The sequence below is a fragment of the Danio aesculapii genome, chromosome 3 (genome assembly GCF_903798145.1).
Source record: "Danio aesculapii chromosome 3, fDanAes4.1, whole genome shotgun sequence".
NCBI classification, from domain to species: domain Eukaryota; kingdom Metazoa; phylum Chordata; class Actinopteri; order Cypriniformes; family Danionidae; genus Danio; species Danio aesculapii.
The window spans coordinates 44,506,480-44,530,594 of NC_079437.1; the positions used below are offsets into that span (position 1 = coordinate 44,506,480).

The 24,115-nt window shown below is 38.2% G+C and overlaps 1 protein-coding gene across 2 annotated transcripts in view; it reads right to left on the minus strand.

The window, feature by feature from the left end:
- olfm2a (olfactomedin 2a) overlaps positions 1 to 24,115 on the minus strand; it is a 201,777-nt gene that overhangs the window by 12,438 nt on the left and 165,224 nt on the right. For both annotated transcript variants that reach the window (XM_056454091.1, XM_056454090.1), the window contains exons 3-5: positions 11,337 to 11,492; positions 8,322 to 8,541; positions 7,644 to 7,750 (exon numbers count right to left, since the gene is read on the minus strand). In XM_056454091.1, the coding sequence (XP_056310066.1) occupies positions 7,644 to 7,750; positions 8,322 to 8,541; positions 11,337 to 11,492 (483 nt within the window). The remainder of the gene's footprint in view (positions 1 to 7,643; positions 7,751 to 8,321; positions 8,542 to 11,336; positions 11,493 to 24,115) is intronic.

Here is a 24,115-nt window from a genome sequence, read left to right on the forward strand (position 1 = left end):
ATAAAACCAGTTGATAGATAGATAGATAGATAGATAGATAGATAGATAGATAGATAGATAGATAGATAGATAGATAGATAGATAGATAGATAGATAGATAGATAGATAGATAGATAGATAGATAGATAGATAGATAGATAGATAGATAGATAGATCAAAACAGTTTGAAGATGGATGGATGGATGGATGGATGGATGGATAGATGGATGGATGGATAGTTAGATAGATAGATAAAAACAGTTTGAAAAAGGATAGATAGATAGATAGATAGATAGATAGATAGATAGATAGATAGATAGATAGATAGATAGATAGATAGATAGATAGATAGATAGATAGATAGATAGATAGATAGATAGATAGATAAAACCAGTTGATAGATAGATAGATAGATAGATAGATAGATAGATAGATAGATAGATAGATAGATAGATAGATAGATAGATAGATAGATAGATAGATAGATAGATAGATAGATAGATAGATAGATAGATAGATAAAGCTCACCCATAAGTATGACAGTCTGATGGAAAGCTATGAGGTCACAAAGTTTGATCTAATGTTAAGTCAATGACAGTCTTTTGCAATGGAAGTCTATGGGACAGTTGTTGCTAGGGTGCAGTATCTAGTTGTTAGGGTGTGGCTAGAAAGTTAAAAGCTCATCAGTGATTGGCAGTTTGGTAGTCTGAGTTAAATGAGCCCAGTTAGAAGTAAGTGTGACACTCTGATGCAGAGTTATGAGCTCACAGAGTTTGATTCAATGTTAAGTCAATGACAGTCTTTTGCAATGGAAGTCTATGGGACAGTTTCTAGGGTCCAAAAGTGGTTGCTAGGGCGTGGCTAGAAAGTTTAAAGGTGATCAGTCATTGGCAGATTGATAGTCTGAGTTAAATGAGCCCAGTTAGAAGTCTGTGCGACAGTCTGACCCAGAGTTATGAGCTCACAAAGTTTGATCCCATGTTAAGTCTATGGGATTTTTCCGGTGGTCCCGGGGGTGTTTTCGGAAAACCGAAAGTCGGATCAGTCGGAAAAGATATAGCAATCCGAGTCCGAATAGTTCGGAGGTCTGGTGCGAGTTTGGTGGTCATAGCTCGAAAGCTCTAGGAGGAGATAGAGTTTAATTTTTAGTCTCAGAAGAAGAAGAATAATAATAAAAAAAAAAAAAATAATAAGTTTAAATAGGATAACAGTAGGTTGGCTTTGACAAGCCAGCCTAATAATAAGTTTAAGATAGATAACAATATGCTGGCTTTTCAAGCCACCATAATAACTGTGTTTATATGCTTTATGAAGGTTGAAAAACCTATACGTTTGGACCCGTGTCTGAGATCCTTTCAGGGGTGCACCCAGCTCTGTGAGCTCATAGACTCCTCCAGAAACTTAACCTGGATGATGGAAGCTTTCAGCGGTGCTTCCGACTGAGCCAAGCCCAGTTTGATCAACTGTTGTCAGTGTCAGCAGGAGGATTTCCCCCAGGACACCAACAACAGGTGCTACGTCAGAAGCACGCCCCTACAAGAGAAAGCTCCTGATTGGTTAACGTGATACAAAACGTGTCATTCGCGCCGCTTCACTTGTGCGTATCACACCACAGGATGTCTATTTGCGCCTTTGCATTGACCTAACATGTAAATCTTGACGCTTTTTCTTAATGTCTTTAACACATCATAAGACATTAATATTGGGTTAGATTTAGGTCATAATGTCAGGTGACCAAAATTCAATGTTTAGCCACATCCAATAGATATCATAGAGGTAATGTCCACACATCGTCAAAGTGTAACATGATTAGACGTTGATATTTGGTTGATTTTAAGTTGATTTTAGGTTGGACGTTAGACATTGACGTCGGCTTGACATTGGATTCTGACGTCAACCCGATTTTTATTTCCAAACAAAATCCAAGATCCCCACGACATTGGTGTACGTTGGGGTACAACATCAATATGACGTCATGTTGAAGTTCTGTGCCTGTAGGGTTGTGGTTGGTTGAAAGTGCTCTAGAAATAATAATAAGTTGAGTTAAGAATTTGATTAATTATTTTAGATAAATCTTTGCTATTTTAGTTATTGGCCTTTTTCTTCTTTTCAAGAGTTCACACTGTCCTGAGAGAGAGCCCTGAGCTCATGAGATCCTCGAGCCCTAGGCTCCCTCCCATTTGCAGGGCAAGAGGAGAGTTTGAGCTCAGGTAGATCATGATGAACTCCCCTGACTTATTTCTGGCTAATAGAATGGCTAAGAAGAGATGTACACTTGCTAAGAGCTGGGCTATGGTATCGATTTGGTATGTTCAATTTACTTAGGTTGCATGTTATTTGGACTTTGGGAGGAGACCGAAGAAGCCAGAGAAAGCCCACGCAACCAAGAGGGAGCATGAGCAAACTTTGCACAAAAATATCAACTGGTTTAGTAGGGACTTTAACCAGAGACATTTTTGCTGTGAGGCAACAGTGCTAATCACTGGACCACCTGGAAAGAAGGTGGAGTAGGGGGGGATTCTTCAAGACGAAGATACTGAGATGGGAAAACTCTGGTTATTTACAGTGATTTAGGAATCATCTGATTTGTGGATCAATCGTGAGCTGATGCAGGACCAGCTGTTAGCAATCATAAGCACGTGATCCTCTCGAAATTAGTTTATAAATAAACTTTACTTATTTATTTGACGTCCTGCATATTTTATTTATTTTTTTAACAAAATATATTCCAAACCAAACTATGACCATAAAACCATGATACAAACTAAACTGTGAGCGATCTATACCACTGCAAAATCTAAATATAAATGTGCCAGATGAATAGCAATGAAGAAAGGGTCAAACATACTGTAGAGAGGGGTTCAAAGTGTAGAGCGTGTTGATATCTAAGTCATAGATTTCATTCCAAGAGTTTTTTTTGTCAAATAATAAAAACCTAAAGCTAATAAACTGTTTTCAAAGATGTCTCTAGGTCAATAATCTATGGTCCATGTGAACCCCTGCTTACAGAAGCACTAATGTTCTTATTTGCATTAAAGATGCATTGGATTATTTGCAAATCATGCATCTATTCATGCAGCCTGAATGCTAATAACATTAAAGCTAAATGGAGGCATACCAGATAAGGCATTTAAATACAAACAAACAATCAAATTGGATAAAATCATTCACAACATTTTCACTAGAAGTCACAAACTTGTGGACCCCTCTATATGTGTACAAACGAACCAGCTTAGAAATGAAAGCTGAGATCGGGTGAGCCAAAAATGGGGGTATAGAGAGCATATACCTGGATGAAAGTACAGTACATCAAAAGAGACGCCATCTTCTGACTTACTTTGAGAGAGTGACAGCGGAGCCTTTCTTCATGTGTAACCAGCGGTGACTCTCACTGTGCACAGTCTTTGTGTGTGTGTGTTGTCAAATCTATTGATCTCCCTCTGTGGGAGTGGAGATGCTGTATGTGCTCTGCACTCGGCTGCAGCAGTTGTTCCCTGCCCTTTTCCACTCAACATTCACAAGAAATCAATCCTGTTAGCAGTTCTCCATCTCTCTCTGCCTTTCTTCTCCTTACTCGCCTTCACCGGCTGAAGTATCTATCAGGCACACAACAGCTATGCTGTGCCCCATCTTTACCAAGCCATGCGCTCTGCACTCTTTATTAACACATCGTAATGAAACTTCAGACAGTCAGCTTATTTAGGGTGGTTATTATGTTCTTTCTCCTGCATAATGAAGCCCCTCTGAGGATTTAACGCTCCCTTGCTATCTTTTGCGTTCTTCCTCCCTCCCTCCCTCCCTCCCTCCTGCAGTTTCCCTCTCTGCCTCTTCCCCCATTTCTCATTCCACAGAGAGATGCGGTGCATTTTTATTTTTAGGCTATTGTGGGGCTGCATGATGACTGGAGAGGAGGAGAGCAGGTGACTTATGGACAGGCAGGATAATTGGAACATTAAGTATAGCATTTCCTTTGTGGGCTAAACGAGTCCCAGAAGATCGGTGAGGGGAGCTATGGTCACACTGTGGTCGTCCCATCTCTGCCTCTGTATTCCCTTCTGACAATACTGGCAAATGTAGGATGATTGTCGACATCTTTACTAACGTAACCATGAAAGCCATGTGTCATGTGTCGCTAGTTATGTTTCCAATTATCTCTTTTTATGCGCATTTTAGAATAATGAAATTGCCAAGATACACATACATTTTGAAAATTGTGTGCCCACAACTGAGAAGGATTAACACTTTATCTCATGACAAAAAAATGTGGATACACTACAATGGAAAGACACTGAATAAATTCCAACATGTGCATCAAAAATTTCATGTGGTTTTGTTTTAACAGGTCATGTGATATTATAAATAGGCATGATGGGATGGAATTAATGGACAAACCGGCTGATCAACCACATTGTTTTGGTCATTCTAACATACTTACTCAATTCATGGAAGGCCGTAGCTCTTTACAGTTTTGCTCCAACCCTAATGATCTAGTAGTGTCTAGTCTAATTGAACACCTTGATTAGTTGGATCAGCTGTGTTTGATTAGGGTTTGAGCAAAACTGTGCAGAGCTGCAGCCCTCGAGGAATCGAGTTTGAGACCTATACTTTAGACAACGTATTATTACCTCCCAGAACTCTCTTGAGTGGGTGCACTTCCCACTTCCAAAGAGCGGTCTCGCGCCTCCAAAATCTACCGCACATTTAATGCTTTTTTTGGTTATTGAAGTGCAAGTAGCTTATTATATAAGAAGGCCCACAGTACAGTTGCTTCTCCTACTGCAGGAAATTCCCTTTTGAAGTTTGGTGCCAGTTCAGCAGGAACTGAGCCATAGAGTAAGAGTTGCATCAATGGAAGTCCAAAATATTCGATTGGCAAGTGATTTGTGTTGACTCAAATAGTTTCAGGAAGTGCTTTGCAGTCAATTCAAATAATGTTAGATGACGTTAAAACATACGCAATCTTATTTGTACTTCTCAAAAGTGCAAAATCAGCTGTCTTCAACAGTAATTTGGCTGTAATTATTAACTTCCAGGAACCATTGAGAGCCTTCATAAGCCACCATTGCTGTTGAAAAACATTCAATGTAGTCAATAGAGTTGTCGCAATTCTCTCTCTCTTTACGGCTCTTATCAGGAAGTGTTGATTTTGTTCTCTTTGACTCAAAAGCTATGTTTCCATCCAAAGATGTGATTTACATTTATGCGCAAAACTGGAATATAACATAAACGTCTTGAGAATAAAGCAGCGTTTACATCCAATGAGTCAAGGGAACAAAATCATCACTTCCTGATTAACTGGCACCAAATATCAAATGTAAAAATGGAATTTATTGAGGCAGGAGAAGCTGCGTGAATCTTTTCCTTATTTAATAAATGACTTTCACCTCAGAAGATAATGCAAACACACAATTAATGTGTGGTGACGTTTGAAGGCTTCAGATGCGGAGCAGAGATGCTGTTGACAGTTCTGGGTATAATTAAAAATATGATAACACTAATACTGAAACAGTTAAGCCATTTTAGAATGGCAAAAACAACATTTCAGATGCTTTACAATGTGCTCAGCCTGCTGGTTTGTCCATTCACAGAAATTTTTATCATCACATGATCTCTTATAAAAAAAATCACATGACTTTTTTAATGTGCATACTGGAATTTTTTTAATATCTGGAATTGTTTTTTGGAATCTTTTCTTATTGAATAAAAAGTATATCCTACTCCGTTATGCGCATGTTTTTATGCGCATTTTCAAAATGTATGCGTATCTTGCCATTTCTATCAACTGTTTTTTATGCGCATTTTAAAAATAGGTGGATGGACAAAAAGCTATTGAACAGAAACCGTGCTATTTTGCTTATTATTTCTGCAATATTCCAGTTTTGCGCCTACGTCTAATTTGCATCTTTGGATGAAAACATAACTACAGTGTGCCTGTCTGTTTGAAATTACCAGTAGCTTAATTGCTATGATGTACAGTATTTGTCACATTAGCATTAATTAATCTTGGCAAGTGATGTAATCATTAACACAAAGACAAAAGACTATCACTGGAGATTATCTTTCAAGTTGGGGCTATCAATTTAGATACTATTAGGAACGCCTCTTATATGGCTCATGGAGTAACAGAATGATAAATTGTTAGAGTCATTAGTAAAATTAATGTAGACCAGAAGTGTTCAATTCTAATACTGAAGAGCAAGTGCCTGATAATTGAAGCTCTGACTTTACCTAGAAGCCTCTATAAAACGTTGGATATATATGTTTATTAAGTAACTTTGGTCTTAGACTCTGCAGGATAGTGACCCTTCAAGAAAAGGTCTGAAAATCCCTGATGTACACTATATGGGGACGTAGAGATAGTGCCCATATAAATATGGCTCATCACTGGACCCATCAAGTAGAGACGTTTATGTTCAGGCTATCAAGCTATATACTATTACAAACATCTCTTATATACCTTTTCGAGTAATAGAATGATAAATTGCCAGAGTCATTGCTAAAATTATGTAGACCTGAAGTGTCCAATCCTATTTCTGAAGAGCATGTGTCTATGGATTGAAGCACTGACTTGACCTGGAAGCCTCTGAAAAACATTGGTTACATCTGTTCATCTGTTTATTATGTAAGGTTGGTCTTAGACTCTGGAGGATCTTGACCTTCCAGAAAAGGTCTGAAGACCCATGGTGCAGGTATTATGGGGATGTAGAGATATTGCCCATATAAATATGGCTCATCACTGGACCCATCAAGTAGAGATTTTTAAGTTGGGGCTTCCAAGTTAGATACTATTACAAACACATCTTATATGCCTCATGGAGTAATAGAATGATAAATTATCAGAGTCATTGCTAAAATTGCGTAGATCAGAAGTGTCTGCAGATTGAAGCCCTGAATTGACCTGGAAGCCTCTGCAAAACATTGGTTACATCTGTTCATCTGATTATTAAGTAAGGTTGGTCTTTAACTGCAAGATCGTGCGCCTTCAAGAAAAGGTCTGAAGACACATGATTTAGGCAATATGGGGATGTAGAGATAAATAAATATGGCTCATCACTGGACCCATCAAGTAAAAGAGAGTTTTTCCCAAGCCTGTTTTTGGAGGTAAATCAAAAGTACACATTTGGTAGGTCTCCAATATTTTACACATTGAGTTCAAGACTTGGAGTCTCTACTAATGAGCTAAGTTGAGTTTCAGGTTTGTTTAATTAGAAAGGGTTTGAAAATGTGTGTTGTTGATGTGTCTGGAAATCACTGCCTTGCTGGGTCCACTCATCACTGTGGATCATTCCGACGACATTCCCAGTGATCTCCCCTGATGATGTCTGGTTGCTAGAAATTCCTGGCAGTGATCGGTAAAGTTTTTGCCTAATTTGTGAACATCCAGCCCCAGATGAAGTAATTAAAATGAAGACTGTGGCTCTCAAAGGAGACGTAAAGATTGAGTGAAGACTGAAGTGAGAGTATGACAGAGAAGGAAAGAAGGGGAGGGAGAAAAATGGTGGAAGAACCATCCATCAGTGACTCAGCTCTCACTGCTGAGGAGTAGCTTCACTGTACCAAAACACTGACTCAGTCACAGTGTGTGTGTGTCTCTAGGGAGAAGCAGCTCATCGTAGCAGTGGCAGTGATGGAGAGATAAAGTGTTGCAGCATGGTCCTTCTTACCCTATTATCAGAGCTGGGGATCATAGTGTCAGTCATCCAGGAACCGAACCTTGACCCCGAGGCACGGACGGTGATGGGGTTACTGACGCCAGTTAGCTTTCCACAACCTGGTGATAGAACAGAGGGTATCATAAAAAATGGCTCCCGCTCAACTCTGATGAATCAGTCAGCATTAAATTGCCAACAGCGACATTTATGAAGCAGAACGAATATCCATTAGATCATCATTTTGGGTTTTCTTGTGAAGTCATCAGTTTCCCCCTGAATAGAACATGAGCTTGTCTCATCACGCATCTGAAAGCCAATTACTCTTTCAGCCAAATGAACTTTGGACATTTGAGTACAAGGCTTGCTAGCTGGCTGTTTTTAACGTTTTAACGTTAAATTGCTTATTTAATTAGACAGTAAGCACATTTTGACTTAATTGAGTCTAATGTGGTCTCTCCGACCATCAAACATGTCTAGTTTACTTTTGCTGTTTCAATTTAAAAGCAAATTACTGCAGCTGCTCTAAAATTACCCTCTAAATAATCAAGCAAAGCAAATTTGAGAATACAATAAGTAAAATTGTTTACGTTATTCTTGTTACAACAAGTCAAGTCCACAGTGAATAGATTGGTACTTATTTCATTCTGATTATTAAAATCAGCCTGGAACAACTTCTGTTAGATATCTTACCAAGTTTCTGCATGCAGGAGTGCAGGCGAGTCTCTAGTAATAGCACTCGCTGCCTGAGCTCCTCGTAATCATAGGCTCCCATCTCTTCTTGAATGGCCATAAGTACCAGAGACAGATTTCTCACTTCCTCCCTCAGCCGCAGGATCATTCTTGCATCTGCTTTGTACTGCTCCAGCACTGGCAACAGGGGGAGCAGCTGAGTAACCTTGTCCTTTAACTCCTGCGGTAAACGGAAGAAGACAGGTGTGCAGCAGTGTTTAGAGGAAGAATGGATAAAAGAATGGTTAATTGCTCTCAGAGGTTTGCATGGGCTTGCATTAGCTAAACAGCATGTTAATTTTAAACCTTCGATCTGACATGACAAGTCTCCTGCTGAGGATCTGAACGCATCCTCACATGAAAAGCAAGTATTGATTCCATGCCTTTGCAATCTCTCAGAATCCACTACTCATCAGATGTGGTGGCACAAGCCCACTCATCAGAGCACCGTCAGCTTTCCACCTCAGCATGACCAAGCCACTGCAAAAGAGGTAAAACTTGTGGGGTGATCTCAGCTCTTTGAGGGCCATCAGTTACAGCGCCCATGAGGACTGGCAGGCCGGGCACAGGTTGAGGTATATCAATAAAGGGGGTCTGAACAGCAGGTGTATCAATAAAGCATGCTCACCACAGGAGGGGCTGTTTCCTCCTTGTTAAAGTTTATCGTAAATCTGGTGATGGAGCTGCTCTCAGCCCAGCGGCGCCGCATCATAAATCTCATTTTCCTGTTCCGAGACACAAAAATTTAGTCTCGTTAATCTCCCGCCCTGCCATAGGCGACTTTGAGCTCTCCACATTCATCAGCAGCCTCGCAAAATAAAGCCAGGCTTTGAGACTCCCACTCTTTGAAATAGTGCTTTTAACACTGGCACATCTCGCAAATTTTTCACAGCTCCAGCAGAGAAAAAAAGAGGGGTGGGGGGGTTATGGTGCTTTGAACATGTATCGATAGATGAGGAATGATTTCCGTAACATTTCTGAATAATTTTCTATGCAGCGTTTGGTGAGATGACTCAGACCGCAGCAGAGCAGGGTAGATGGGTAAGTGGCGGCGTTTTGAATGATATCGATACCCTTGGGAAGAGTGTCTGTGGCTTCCATTCCACTCTCTCTGGCAGACAGCTTCATGTTATTCAACTTAAAGCGTGCTCTTCCATTTAGTAATCTGTATATTGTATGGAGCAGTATTTAGAGATTGTACAGGGCTTCCCATGCTATTTGTTTCAAGGGATAAAAAGCTTAGATAATAAAGAGGTCTGAATCTTAGCCTTTAGAAGAGCAGGAGATAAGCATAACCTTTTATATGCACATACACACAGAGTCATTACTGAAACAAGCTCAAGGTACTGGGTGTAAATAATCGAGGTTCAGTTGAATTCTCTGTGAAGATCTTTGGTATGTCTCAATTAAACACAAATTCAGAGGGTTAGTGCTGATTTCACACTGGGACAGAGGTGCCAGGACTAGTCTTAAGGCTGGTTCATACTTCTGCGTCGAGTGATCGCCGTGACCTTGCGTGTAGCTGTGCATTTATTCTTCTGCATGCTGTTTGTGTCGCTCTGCAATAACACCTCAGAGACGCTAGCTGGCAGTAGGTTTTATGTTCCTCTGTGTTAAGTTACTTCGCAAGTGTTTTGTTTTTTCTGAAAGCTACGTTGATGTACAAGTAGCTAAAACTCACTCATTCTGAGGTGGGAACCGGCAGATGTGCAGCAACTTTAATCATAAGGTAAACACAAAACAAAAGTTTCCATCTAGAGCTCCTTCACAGGAGTCGACCACTTGTAAACACTCACTTCAATGGGTTCATGCGGCTCTCAGCCCTGCCCACACTCGTCAGCGCTACCAAGCCGACCAATCACAGAGCTTGTGCTTTGCATTTTTTGAGAGGTGCGCATCAGCATTGCCTTCAGCCGTGGCGAGGGCTATGCGACTGCACGAAGGCTGCGCCGGACCATACTCATGTGCTTGACACAGAAGTATAAATCAACCTTTAGAGCAGAGCAGGTTTAAGGTGGGCAGGTTGTGATGTCACTACAATAAAATATTTAGCCTGTGAACACTAATTAGCATGCACTGATGTTGCTCAATTTCCAGTATCCAATGTTGCCTAATTACTCTTCATAAGCTAACCTTCACCTTGGTACTATTTATGAATTGATGGCCTTTTCAGATGTGCTTGATTTGCTTGCGGATGATGGCTTTATATAGATTTGACATTGAGATCTTGCATCAAGTCAATTTTAAATACCTTTGATTTTTTATATTCATAATTTTGAAAGATTTCCCGGCAGCTGTGGCCTAATGGTTAGAGAGTCAGATTTGTAACCTACAGTAAAAATTGTGCATTACGTACAGTACAGTCAGAACTGGCAGTAGCTGGGGAGTGAATAAACAGTACCAACACGCTCAACAACTATGACCGGGGGTGTCTTAACTGGGAGAAAAGAGAGACAGAATGCAGAGAGGCCTGCATTGTTATACTCAACTGAGGGGGCTTAAACTTGTGTATAGGGCCCAGAATCCATAGCAATGCCACTGCCAAAGACTGAGCTTCACCTTGAGCAATGCACCTAAGCCACTCCCCAGGTTTACAGGCTGCCCACTGCTCTGGGTGTGTTACAATTCAGTACTGTATGCACAACAGTAGCTGTTTTACATAACAAGAAGGCTCCAGAAATCATTACATGTTCTTCTTTTTCCATCACAGTTTACAACACACTTTAACTTTCCATGCCAGTATATAAAAAAGTTGACAAATGCCAATTTCACAAGGTTTTCACCTAAATTTGGCAGAAATTTGCCAGATAACATAAAGAAGGGAGTACACTCAAGGAAAAGTGTTCCTTTTACTGATTGTCTTTGTAGTTCACATCCTTGAGATCCAGAAGTCCTCAAGTCCTCTTAAGATGCAGATTAAGATGCACAACTGATTGCAAATTGTTGCTTTGAGCAGTTTCTTTCAAGCGTCAATACCTGAAAACTCTTGGGGTTTAGGCTGCGAGGATTTTCAGAGGCAGTCTTCAGTTTGCCGTCTACTGTTTTCATGAGGTTCTCCGTGTCTCTCACATACTGCAGGTCTCTGTACGTCCTCAGGTCTAGCACCTCCATGGATTGAGTGATATTCTGAACCTGTTAAATACCACAAAACACAAAGCCAAAAGTGTTATGCATCTGGGCATACTTTTTGAGGGCAGAACAGCATGACGCCTTCAATTTGTTGCAGTTCAAATCAACCTTCTTACATATTCAGACCTCCCACTGAGCATCTTGCCCACATCAACACAGAGGCAATGGGAGCATGACTGTTGATCAGCACACACACCTAACTTGCTCCCACATACTCCCACATATTCCCAGAGGTTTACACCACACATACACAAACAAAAAACATTTATACAGCTGTCTTTATGTGGGCTTCCCATGGACATTTACAGACTGTATATACTATCCCCTACTGTAGGGGTATTCAACAAAAATTTAAAGAGGTCCAGTTAGAGAAAATGCCTAGAAGGTCCAGAGCATCTATATATACATACACACGCATGCACGCACGCACGCACACACGCACGCATGCACACGGACACACACACACACACACACGCACACACACACACACACGCACACACACACACACACACACACACACACACACACACACATACATATATATATATATATATTAAATATTATTTTTATCATGTAAGATTGAAAAGAATCTTGAATTCTGAAAAAGTGTATGGTCAAGTGCTTAGAGGTGCTGTATGTAAGTTTTTGACTCTTTTAAAGCATAAAAAACCATAATATGTTTGCAGATATTTAAGAAACATGCTAAGTGAACATATTAGTTTATCTAGAAAAAAAACATTCATTCATTCATTCTCACCCACTTTTTTGGGGCCAGGTTGTGAAGGCAGCAGTCAAAACAATGCTAAAGTCAGTTATTGTGTTTTGAAAATGTGCATTACATGCTGGAACGTCTGTCATTGTTTTGGCCCCCTTAACCTGCCCAATGCCAGTTTAGCCAATTATATTTCAGCACATCATGTTGCATTGGTGGAAAATTTCATTTATTCAGTCATGAAGGCTCTCAAAGTGTGCGTCTGTGAATAAAAATGCGACCTCCAGTGGACAGTAGCAGCCTCTAAAATGAAATGCTGATTCAGAGTTTTACATCAGGTGATTATTAATTAGCAAATAATATTTAATAGTAATAGTAATATTAATATTACGAACGTAACATTAGGTGAGCAAGTTACATTGTAATACTGTTTCCTAATGACACACAATGTGACACGATTTGCAGTGATAATGCAACACGACAGAAACATTTAAATACAGCCATTCAAAAGCATAGAATAGTGCTCTCACTGTCCTTAGCAAAAAGGTAAGACATACAATGTAATTAATACATATTAAACCTCTTAACATTATTAAATGTACATGCTGAATGACTGATGTTGGCTTCCATTGAGTCACAGTTCTAAAGTTCAATTTCAAATGGTTTATTTTATTTTTAAGATCAAAAATCTGCTGCTGCTTTCCTTATGGCAATACACATCATGTAAAATAGCATTCAAACTCACATTGTTATCATTTACAATGAATAAAGCACATGAAGTGTACCTGAGGTGATTATTGTCAGTTTCTCCTATTGTTTATCTACTGGAAATATAAACTGTTTCTAAAATAGAAATTTCAGGACAAAAACTCATTTTAATATGGAAAATATTCTATGTATTGCGTCACTGCTTTTAGTTAGGACACTGTGTAGGCTTGTTGATGTCATCAATCTGGCAACCTGCTACTGTGTGAAGTCATCAGAGGAGGATCAGAGTGAAAATGTGTTTTGAACCAGGATTGCAATACCTAGTTTAACCACTGGGTGTCAAACATTCTGCACCTTTAACTTGAGAAAAATAAAGGGAGGAAATGATGTGGAAGATTTAACTCTGTCATCCTAATTCAGTGGGTACAGTCGATGTAAGACAGTGGGTAAAACAAAGGGTGAATAACCTGGCTCCTAATGTGGTGGCTTCTGGGTGTGGGGCCTATTTCTAAACCCCACCCTCACAGAGAACAATCTGCATTTTGACATTTTTTTAAATACTTAATTCTGACTGATTCATTCATTTTCCTCACGGGAACCAAAAAATAAAATGTCCCCACATTGTCAGAATTTACTGCCATTACTATACCTGTGGGTACATATTAGGTTCAGGTGGGAAGGCTTCTGGGTTTGAAACCTGCTTCTAAACCCAACCCTCACACTTATTCGTTCATTTTCCTTATGGGGACCAAAAAAAAAATGTCCCCAAAACGTCAAATTTTACTAGTGTTACTATACTTGTGGGAACATTTTAGGTCCAGGTGGGACGGCTTCTTGTTTTGGAACCTATTTCTAAACCCAACCCTCACAGCCAACAATCTGCATTTTGACATTTCCAAAATACTTAATTCTGTCTGATTCATTCATTTTCCTCATAAAATAAAAAATAAAATGTCCCCACAAAGTCAGGTTTAGCTGGCATTACTGTACTCGTGGGGACATTGTATGTCCAGGTCCGTATGGGATGGCTTCTGGGTCTGGAACCTATTTCTAAACCCAACACTCACAGGGAACAATCTGCATTTTGACATTTTCTGAATGCCTAAATCTGATTGTTTAATGATTTATTCATTCATTTTCCTTATGGCGAAAAAATAAAATGTTTGGTCCCCAAAAGTACTGTATATATATATATATATATATATATATATATATATATATATATATATATATATATATATATATATATATATATATATATATATATATATATATATATATATAAAGAGAGAGAGAGAGAGAGAGAGAGAGAGAGAGAGAGAGACATCCAAACATGCGCTATCAGGCTGACTTAAAAGAATGAAACAGGGAATGTATAGTAAGCTTGCATTCTCCTCATGTCCACACTGATGTGCATGAGGACCCTTATCTAATGAGCTGATCTGCATAGCTGTCAGACTCAATGGTCACACCTAGCGCTGAGGTTTGGGGATCTTTGGACTTGGGCTGGGGTTAGCTGGGATCACATTTTCACTATGCGTTCAGTTATTGTTTGTCATGCATGTCGCTGACTGTTCAGGACCACAGCACATACACGTACTCTCACACACACACAAGAGGCTGGGTGGTGGTAGTTTAATTCTGAACACATCTCTCTCAGAGAGGGACTGACCCAGGTGTCCTCATTAGTCTGCGTTTTATTAGGCAGGAGCATTAGTGCTTCACACAGCTGCTGGAAAAAGCCACACACACACACATTTTATTGTCTGAGTGGTTGAGTTATGTTGGAGTACGGCTGTAGGTAAGCTGTTTAGACCCTGACAAAGGGCCAGGGCAGGATTTAAAGGCATGGTTTAGCTAAAAATGAAAATTTTGTCATCATTTACTGCTCCTCATGCCGTTCCAATTTTTTATGACTTAATTTTTTTTCTGGAACACAAAAGATAATATTTCAGCTCTTTTTGTCTAGACAATGTTATAAAATATAAGAGGTTAAAAACTTTTACACTCTAAAAAGGATTACAGTCAGTTTAGCTGATTGATCATTTGGCCATAATCAAATTAAAATATACAGTACACAGATCACAATACAAACCTCAAATTTCATGACATTTGGATGTTAATCAAGGCTTAATAGTGATTCAAGTTAAGATAAATACAGTATTCAATGCATTTTGTGTAGACTTGGTTAATAATTGTTTTGAATAAAGGCTTTAATTTAAATCTGTTAAACTGATGACCAGCACTTTACCTTGTTCTATAATGAATGAACTGAATTACCAATGAATTGAACTATTGCTGCATGGTGGCGCAGTGAGTAGCACGTTCGCCTCGCAGTAAGAAGGTCGCTTGTTCGCGCCTCGGCTGGGTCAGTTGGCATTTCTTTGTGGAGTTTGCATGTTCTCCCCGTGTTCGCATGGGTTTCCCCCACAAGTCCAAATACATGCAGTACAGGTGAATTGGGTAGGCTAAATTGTCTGTAGTGAATGAGTGTGTATGGATGTTTCTCATACACATGGGTTGCGTTAGAAATTAATTTGCTGCGTAAAACAAATGCTGAATAAGTTGGCGGTTCATTCCTCTGTGGTGACCTCAGATTAATAAATGGACTAAGCCGAAAAGAAAATGAATGAATCAATGAATGAACTGAACTAAGATGAACGATGGCACCTATCGTTCAGAGTGGCTTCAGAGCACAAATTAGATTTGCTCATTTTTGAAAATGTCATCATTAATTGTTACTTTCCTGTTTAATTTTTTAAAGCTGTTGTAATTAAATATAAACAGTATATAAAGAGTTCAGATGCAAAATCCGCTAAACACCACCAAAATGAGATAATGACATTGAATGGATGCTTTAGGCACATAGTACACCATCAACAAATAGTTTAGCTTCAAATCATCTAAATCCAAGTGGCTGCCTATTCAGAACCAACAGTTTGTTGGCAAAAGCCTCTAACCGCCAGTTGCCTTTGACAGCAAAAGCCGATATGTCCCGAGAACCAATCAGAACGTGTGAATCGAATAATATGTTTTCAATGTAACGGCACACTGATACGCTGGCTTTTATGAGGAGACCGATTATTCTGCTTCCGATTAAAATTTTAAAAGATTGAGTTTGATGAAGTGTATAAGCCTGTCTGACTGTCAGTGAATGGCAAATGAAAACGTCTCTTAACTCATTGCATTATAAGAAAAATAAAACACACTGTACACTCAGAAGTGTAGCATGCATCCATAACGTTTTTGCGCAGCGACGCTACTTTGAATGAGTTCGATGTACTATGCATTAAACTGCAACTGCGTTTCATAAAAGACAAAGTTCTAAAAGACCGGAAAGATGCCGTTCTTTTATTCCACATGGATGCTAAGACGATGAACAAAAGATGGAAAAAGAGACCAAGACCTTGAGTATGGTGAGAGTAACAGCTTCTAAAAGTCTAGTAGGCCTACCTTGTGTTTTATTTACTAATGTAAGCTATTTAAATTACATTATAATGTAAAATGTAAAAATGTAATGTAAAAAATATAGTGTAAAACATACACATTATTTATAGTACTTCATACTACCTGTACGTTTGATAAGCTTTTATATTAATGGACAACGCATATTGATGTTTTACAATGTTTTTACACTACATTATTTGAATCTAACAAGCTTAGTTTACAATGTTTGCAATGTTTGTTCTACGTATACTGAATCTAAATCCTAAATATCAGGAATGACAACAGATTGTTAACATTTTATTCGTGTCAATTTTAAAGTTATTGATAATGCACTTTTTTATTAATTCATTTTCCTTCTGCTTAGTCTGTGGTTTATTAGGGGTTACCACAGTGATTTTTCAACTAATTACAATGTCTTGTACCAATACATGGATTTTGAGGTTTTTGCAAAAAAAGCATAAGTGGATTTAGCTGGTTTAATGCAAAAGAAAATCTACCTTCTTAAAAACCAAAGAATTATCTAAAGTAACATTTTTGCAAAAAAGTTATTTTATTTACTAACTAATAACCTTATCATTACCTATAAAATGAAGCTGCTGAACCTAATTAGAGAAGCCTGATAGATATTGCTAATTTACAAAAAAAAGAGGTCTGATGGATTTAGAGGGTTTTGCATCTGAACTCTTCATATGTTTCATCATATATTTGACCTAAAATGCCCACATCGGACTTAAAATGCACACATACACAGTTTAGTTGTATGGATAATTTTTGGTCAAACTTCAGGTCATTTTATAAGCAAAATTGTTTTGGACCGCAGTGGCTTTCATAATATAGACAAAATCAGATAAAACATTGCTCGAAATATCTTCTTTCAAGTTTAACAGACAATTTTTACAGTTTGGAACAACATGATTTGGGCAAACTATTCCTTAAGTTAGAAATTAAAGAGTTATTTTGGCCAAATATTGTTATTACTTTCGTATACTCTTATATTAGTCTTTCTATTGGGACCAAGGACATAATAACTCATACATACAGTATTAAATAAGGTGAAAGTCTCAAACAATATTAGTTTTGGTCAAATCACTTGCAAACATTGCTTGTAATTAATTGATTTTGAAATTCAAAATTTATGTAAATTGCATATGGTTTGGCTAATCAATGTTTTAAGAGAGATTGGGATCTTTTCATCATACAACCAGACTTTATCTCTTTAGAAGTTTCACACTATATACCCCTGTCGTGTTCACCTACTCCCCCTTACTTTAGTGTTCCTGGTCAAAATTCACTGATCACTTTTAACTGCTCTTAAATTGCTCAAAATGCATTCTTTAGCTGTGAACAATGTCTCAAACTAGTGTTTAACATGAATTTATAGAATTAGGCATAAAATACCTGCAGTGGAAATACAAATAGGCACTGAAAATGTATTACAAAATGAACATGTTATGTCATGGAGGTATGTAATGTAATGTGATGTGGGAGGATCGGCACATAAGCATGGGAAAGAGATTTTTACCCACAAAAGACATCGTTCGGTCTGAAATGTGATGTTTTCTGTTTGATGGTTGAATATAGTCTGCATACCCATTCATTTCCTATGCTGGTCACTTTTGACTGGGAGCACCACAGGTGTTACACGGTTGATAAAAACGTCTAAAATTGAATTAAATAAATGATCTTCACTTTTACATATTCAAATGCATAGTGTAAAGAATATCATACAAGCCCTTGAGGCAATCAAATGTAAAACACAATAATTATGAGTGTTTTAAGTTGTAAATCGGTCAGATTTGACCCGGACATGAAAGGAAGCTTAAGTTATATGAAGAAAATGTTATTTGGAGCTTAACATTTTTTGAATTCCAATGACTTTCAAAATGCAGATGCAAAGCTGAAACCATCTTAAAAGAAAGAATAGGTCTAGTATAAATAGTGTAAGTGCACTTTAAATACCCAGATAATGCACTTACTCAAGCGATAAACAGACGTGTGGAATGTTGAACACTTCATGCACTTAACAGTCAAAGCTTTGCTCACGTATTGGAAGGTTGGATCACTTTATTTATTTTGGATTGTGCAAGCAAAATTCTCCTACGGAAGGTATGTCCCCTCCTGAGGATAAATGCAGTTGTACAGGTATTGGGCCGTTTGGTATTTTATTTCAATAATTTGCCAACTGTTAATCAATGGCTAAGAAACTAAGGTTTGAATTTCCATTTAGTAAAAAAAAACAAAAACAAAAAAAAAACATTAGTGATCCATTTGGGATTACTCTAAACGCATACAGTACACGGTTGAGTGTATAAGTGCACAGTGTATAAGTGCATACTGTGTTATTAGCGATGCAACTATAGATTCCTAATTCACTTTCAGAATAAATCAAAACACATATTGTATACATAGACTACATCAAATGTGGAGCCACATTCCTTAAGTGTTTTGACATTTGGTCAAGTGGCTTTCAAAATACAACGAGACTTGAAACTAGTTGACTTAGAAGTCAACTTAATTTGTGTACAATTATCAAAGTTTTGATTTGATGTTGACTTATAGACATTGTTTCCTTCAGCGGAGTCGTATTGGCAGTTTTGGATAATTTGGACCCCAGTAAATTGACCACAGCGATAGTTCAGTCTGCTAACTATCTGCTCCAACCACTTACATTCTTCTATTGGACCAGGTACATATAAACAGTATGTGGCTTGGTAATGCAATCGAACAGCTCACAACTAACCGTTCCTCCCATTTATCCACTACCGGTCAAAGGTTTGGGGTCAGTAGGAATTTTAAATGTTTTAAAATAAGCTTCTCACCAATGCTTTATTTATTTAATAAAAAATACAGTACAAATCTTATAATTGTGAAATGTTATTGCACTACAAAATAACTGTTCAAAAGTAGTTTATTCATTCATTCATTTTCTTCAACCACCAACTTATCCAGCACATTTTTACTCAGCGGATGCCGCAACTCATCTCTGGGAAACGTCCACACACACTCATTCACACACATACACTACGGACAATTTAGCCTAACCAATTCACCTGTACCGCATGTCTTTGGACTGTGGGGAAAACCGGAGCACCTGGAGGAAACCCACGCGAGCGCAAGGAGAACATGCAAACTTCACACAGAAATGCCAACAGACTCAGCTGAGGCTCGAACCAGCGACCTTCTTGCTGTGAGGCTACACCACTATTTACTGCGCCACTGGGTCGCCCAAAAGTAGTTTATAACTTTAATTTAATAATTTAATTTAATATAATTATGATTTTAATGATGAATTTTCAGCTTCATTACTCCATTTTGCCATTACATGATGCTTCAGAAATAAGTCTAATATTAAGTATTATTGTTATTACTATTATTATTATTACTAGTATAATTATTTATGGTAATAGTAATAAAAGCAATGACTGGGGTAATAATTCCCTTTGAAACTACATACAGTAAGGAATAATTAAATATTTAATAAATAAGTATTTAACAATTTAACATTTTTTTCACATTCAATAAATGCCGCCCCGATGAACAGAATAATTTTATTCAAATTATTAAATAGAAATAAATGAATAAAAAAAAAAAAACCAGACCCCAAACTTTTGACCGATAGTGTACTTTCATATATATTTACGCACGCTCTGGCTATCTAATCTCATTTCAGATTACCAAGCCTTCAAGTTCTAGCTGTTACAGACCTCACTGTTGAGAGACATACATATTTCACAACCAGCTTCAGTATTACCCTCATTGGACCTACCACCATGTCTTCATAGTACTACTTAAATATGTCTTTATCTCCTGTATTTACCTTGCTTACGATTCCAAAGTGGTCAGTCCAGAACTCTTGTATTTGCTAACCATGGAACATTCATTCATTAATTTTCCTTCAGCTTAGTCCCTTATTTATCAGAGGTTACCACAGTGGAATCAACCACCACCATCTGTTTTAAGCAGTGGATGCCCTTCCAGCCGCAACCCAGTACTGGGAAACACTCTCACATACACTCTCATACACTAAAGCCAATTTTATTTACCCAATTCACACCATTTCGATGAGGTCATGTCATTGGCCCATGAACATTTCCTGCTTGTTATTAAACTATTTCATAACTGGAACAAGAGGCAATGTGAGGTTACAGTGCTAACCACTGAGCCACCGTGCTGCCAACCATGGAACATTAACCCCCCTTAGGACCCAAATATAAATCTGTCAATAAACACATCTTAACTTGCCAAATTTGTCCAGCCTGAACATTCACACTGGACAAAATCAACAGATTAAAAATAAAACCAGATATAGTTCATTCACAAATAATTACAAAAGGGGCTGGAAGAAAACTGATTAAACAAAGACAGAATTGTCATTTTTGTGTGAACGACCTCTTTAAGATAATATTTTTGGCAGAATTTTCTTGTTGGGCTAAACAGACATGACTGTGATGCATTGACTCATGCTGTCTGGAGTCCCAAATTCGCCTTCTCAGGAATTCCTCTCCAAATTGTTTTTAATTTCAACCTCTATTCCTCTCTGTCTTCCTCTATGCCACCATCAGCTGTGCTCATTAGCTAGTCAAACAGCTGCTTCCCATTCTAGTGTGATTCCAGAGCTCTCTCTGATTCAGTGAGCGTGATGTTGATGGGGACGTGTGGATCTTAATGGGTTGCTGTTCACGGATGAGGCTGGAAACCACTCAGGGTGTATGGTTGATGAGGAAAGATGAATATGAAGGCTAGTCAACTGGCTGAGGGTCCAATACTCTATCAATGCCAACTTTAAGTGGCTCAGTGACTAAATCAGCTCAGTAATCAACTGTATCTATGTAGTGATGCGTCTCTTCTTTATCTATATATACAGTGCTCAACATATATGAACAGTATTGAAGCCAAATATGAAACTAATTTAACAAAATAACTTAAGATAAAGGCATAAATTTAGTACCACAAATTTATGTGTTAGGGAAAAATATTAAATAAAACAAAAATTCAAATTTGAATATTTATAAATTTATAAAATTATTTGAGGGCGACGCAGTGGCGCAGTAGGTAGTGTTGTCGCCTCACAGCAAGAAGATCACTGGTCCGGTTTCCTCCACACTCCAAAGACATGCGGTACAGGTGAATTGGGTAGGCTAAATTGTCTGTAGTGTATGTGTGTGAATGAGTGTGAATGGATGTTTCCCAGAGATGGGTTGCAGCTGGAAGGGCATCCGCTGAGTAAAACATGTGCTGGACAAGTTGCCGATTCATTTCGCTGTGGCGACCTTTGATTAATAAAGGGACTAAGCCAAAAAGAAAATAATTGAATGAATAAAATAATTTAAAGTAAGTAAAGGTTTATTCATATAGCACCTTTCCCAGACATTGAGTCACAAAGTGCTTTACAATAAGAGAAAACGAACACATGACAATAAAAGAAAACATGGTAAAACATATTAAAACTTATAAAAAATCCAAATACAGAAACACTAATACTGTTAATTAAAAGCTTGACCAAAAAGGTGCGTCTTTAAATGCTTTTTAAAAAGCATGCCCAGAGTTCTCAGTGCTATAGGGAGATAGTTCCAGAGCCGTGGGGCCACCACACAGAAGACACGGTCACCTGGTAATGGCTTACAGGTCTTTGCCAGAAGACCTCAGAGACCGGCTACATGAGTGACTGCTTAAAAGATCTTGAATATATTTATCAATCTTTCTGCTTCATACTACTGGGGAGATTCTAGTGTGATTGTATTGTGTGTTGGATACTGGCTTCCCAGGTTCACATGCTAGGCTTTTGTAGTCTTCCTCCTGGTTTCCACTAAACAGAAATCCAAAAATTCAAATTTAACCTATGCTGATCTAATAAAGTCTTTTTTAGGATGCCATTTCCCTTTCCCATCTCTTTCTTTATTTATCTTTCACTTCACACCCGGTCAGAATATGATCAGTCAAGCATAGTTTGATGGTACTTTTACGTAATCTCTCTCAGGATCTCCTCCAGCTAACATGTAAAAAGAATAGCTCTATTTTAAGTGAAATTCTATCATCATTTACTAACCCTTGCTTCTATTTAAACCCACTTGACTTTATGTCTTATGAGAAACACTAAATGAAATCTTTAGCCAAATATCTGAGTAGCGCTATAGGCAATTCAACCCAAAACATTATCATCATCAAGTTGTGATATAAATCAGTTGATCATTTTCACAAAAATGATTGTAAAAAGTTTCAAAGCAGATTTAAGTTGAAGGCAAAGTTGAAGAATCCAGAACAACACAAACTAATCATCTAGATAAACATTTCCTTAACAAAATATCTTAACAGAAGAGAGATATTTCACATTCTGGGTTATATAAATCATTGTTTCCTGACATTGACCGGTGGCCACAGGTGCTTAAAAAGTCTTAAAATGTCTTCAAACCCTACTAAAAAAAACTGCTTAAACCAATCTAGGCTGGTTGGCTTGTTTTAGCTGATTGACCAGCCTGGTTTTAGAGGGGTTTTGGCCATTTCCAGGCTGGTTTCCAGCCATTTCAGTCTGGTCTTAACTGGTCAGGCTGGGAGATGACCAGCAAAAACCAGCTTGATCAGCCTAGCCAGGCTGGGAGCCCAGCCAAAACCAGCTGTGTCCAGCTTAAACCAGGCTGGTCAAGCTGGTTTTAGCTGGTAATTTTCCGGCCTGACCAGCTAAGACCAGGCTGGAATGGCCAAAACCCCTCTAAAACCAGGCTGGTCAACCAGCTTAAACCAGCCAACCAGCCTAGGCTGGTTTAAGCTGGATTTTTCAGCAGGGAATCAAAATGGCTGAAAAACTCTTAAGCAGCCTTGAAATCAAATTTGATAGGTCTTACATATTTGTCATATCACTTGTTTTTTTTTTTAGTCTGATGGACCCAATGATCATTAAAACTGAAGTTTCTATCAATGGTAATCAGGAAAAAATGAGGCAGCAGATGCCAATTGTCAGATCTGTTTGTCTTAGATTGGACAAAAATCTTGATGCAAATACCTGTATATTTGGTCTTTTTATAGATAGAAGTGGTAGCCTTGTTAGCTTTAATTCATTCATTCATTCATTGTCTTTTCGGCTTAGTCCCTTTATTAATCTGGGTTGAAAGAAATGCCAACTTATCCAGCACATGTTTTACGCAGCAGATGCCCTTCCAGCTGCAACTTATCACTGGGAAACATCCATACACACTCATTCACATACATACTGTACACCACAGACAATTTAGCTTACCCAATTCACCTATAGCACATGTATTTGGACTTGTAGGGGAAACCGGAGCCCCCGGAAAATGCGAACACAAGGAAAAAATACAAACTCCACACAAAAATGCCAAGTGACCCAGCAGATTCTTGATCCAGTGACCTTCTTGCTGTGAGGCGAGAGTGCTGCGCCGCCGTGCTGCCCTAAATGGAAAACAATCTTGATATAAAAATATTTTGTCTTTTCCAAAAAATTGCAGGAGCTTCATTAGCTTTAACCCTTCACTGAACCTATTATTAATAACAAAGGAATTAGGATTTCACTCAGCTCATATAGCACTGGAGCACAAATCACATGATGTTTTGGAATGTGATGGATTTTCTACCATTAAAAATCTTACTGATCGAGCATGAGTGAACCCTGCTAGTCAATTTGTCAGTTAAAAATGTAAAATACTGACATAATTACTAGTCTCTAGCCCCAGTCATGTTCCTATGAAATAATAAAATACACGAGCAACAGAAGCACAACATTTCAGTTAAGTCTTATTTAGATTTT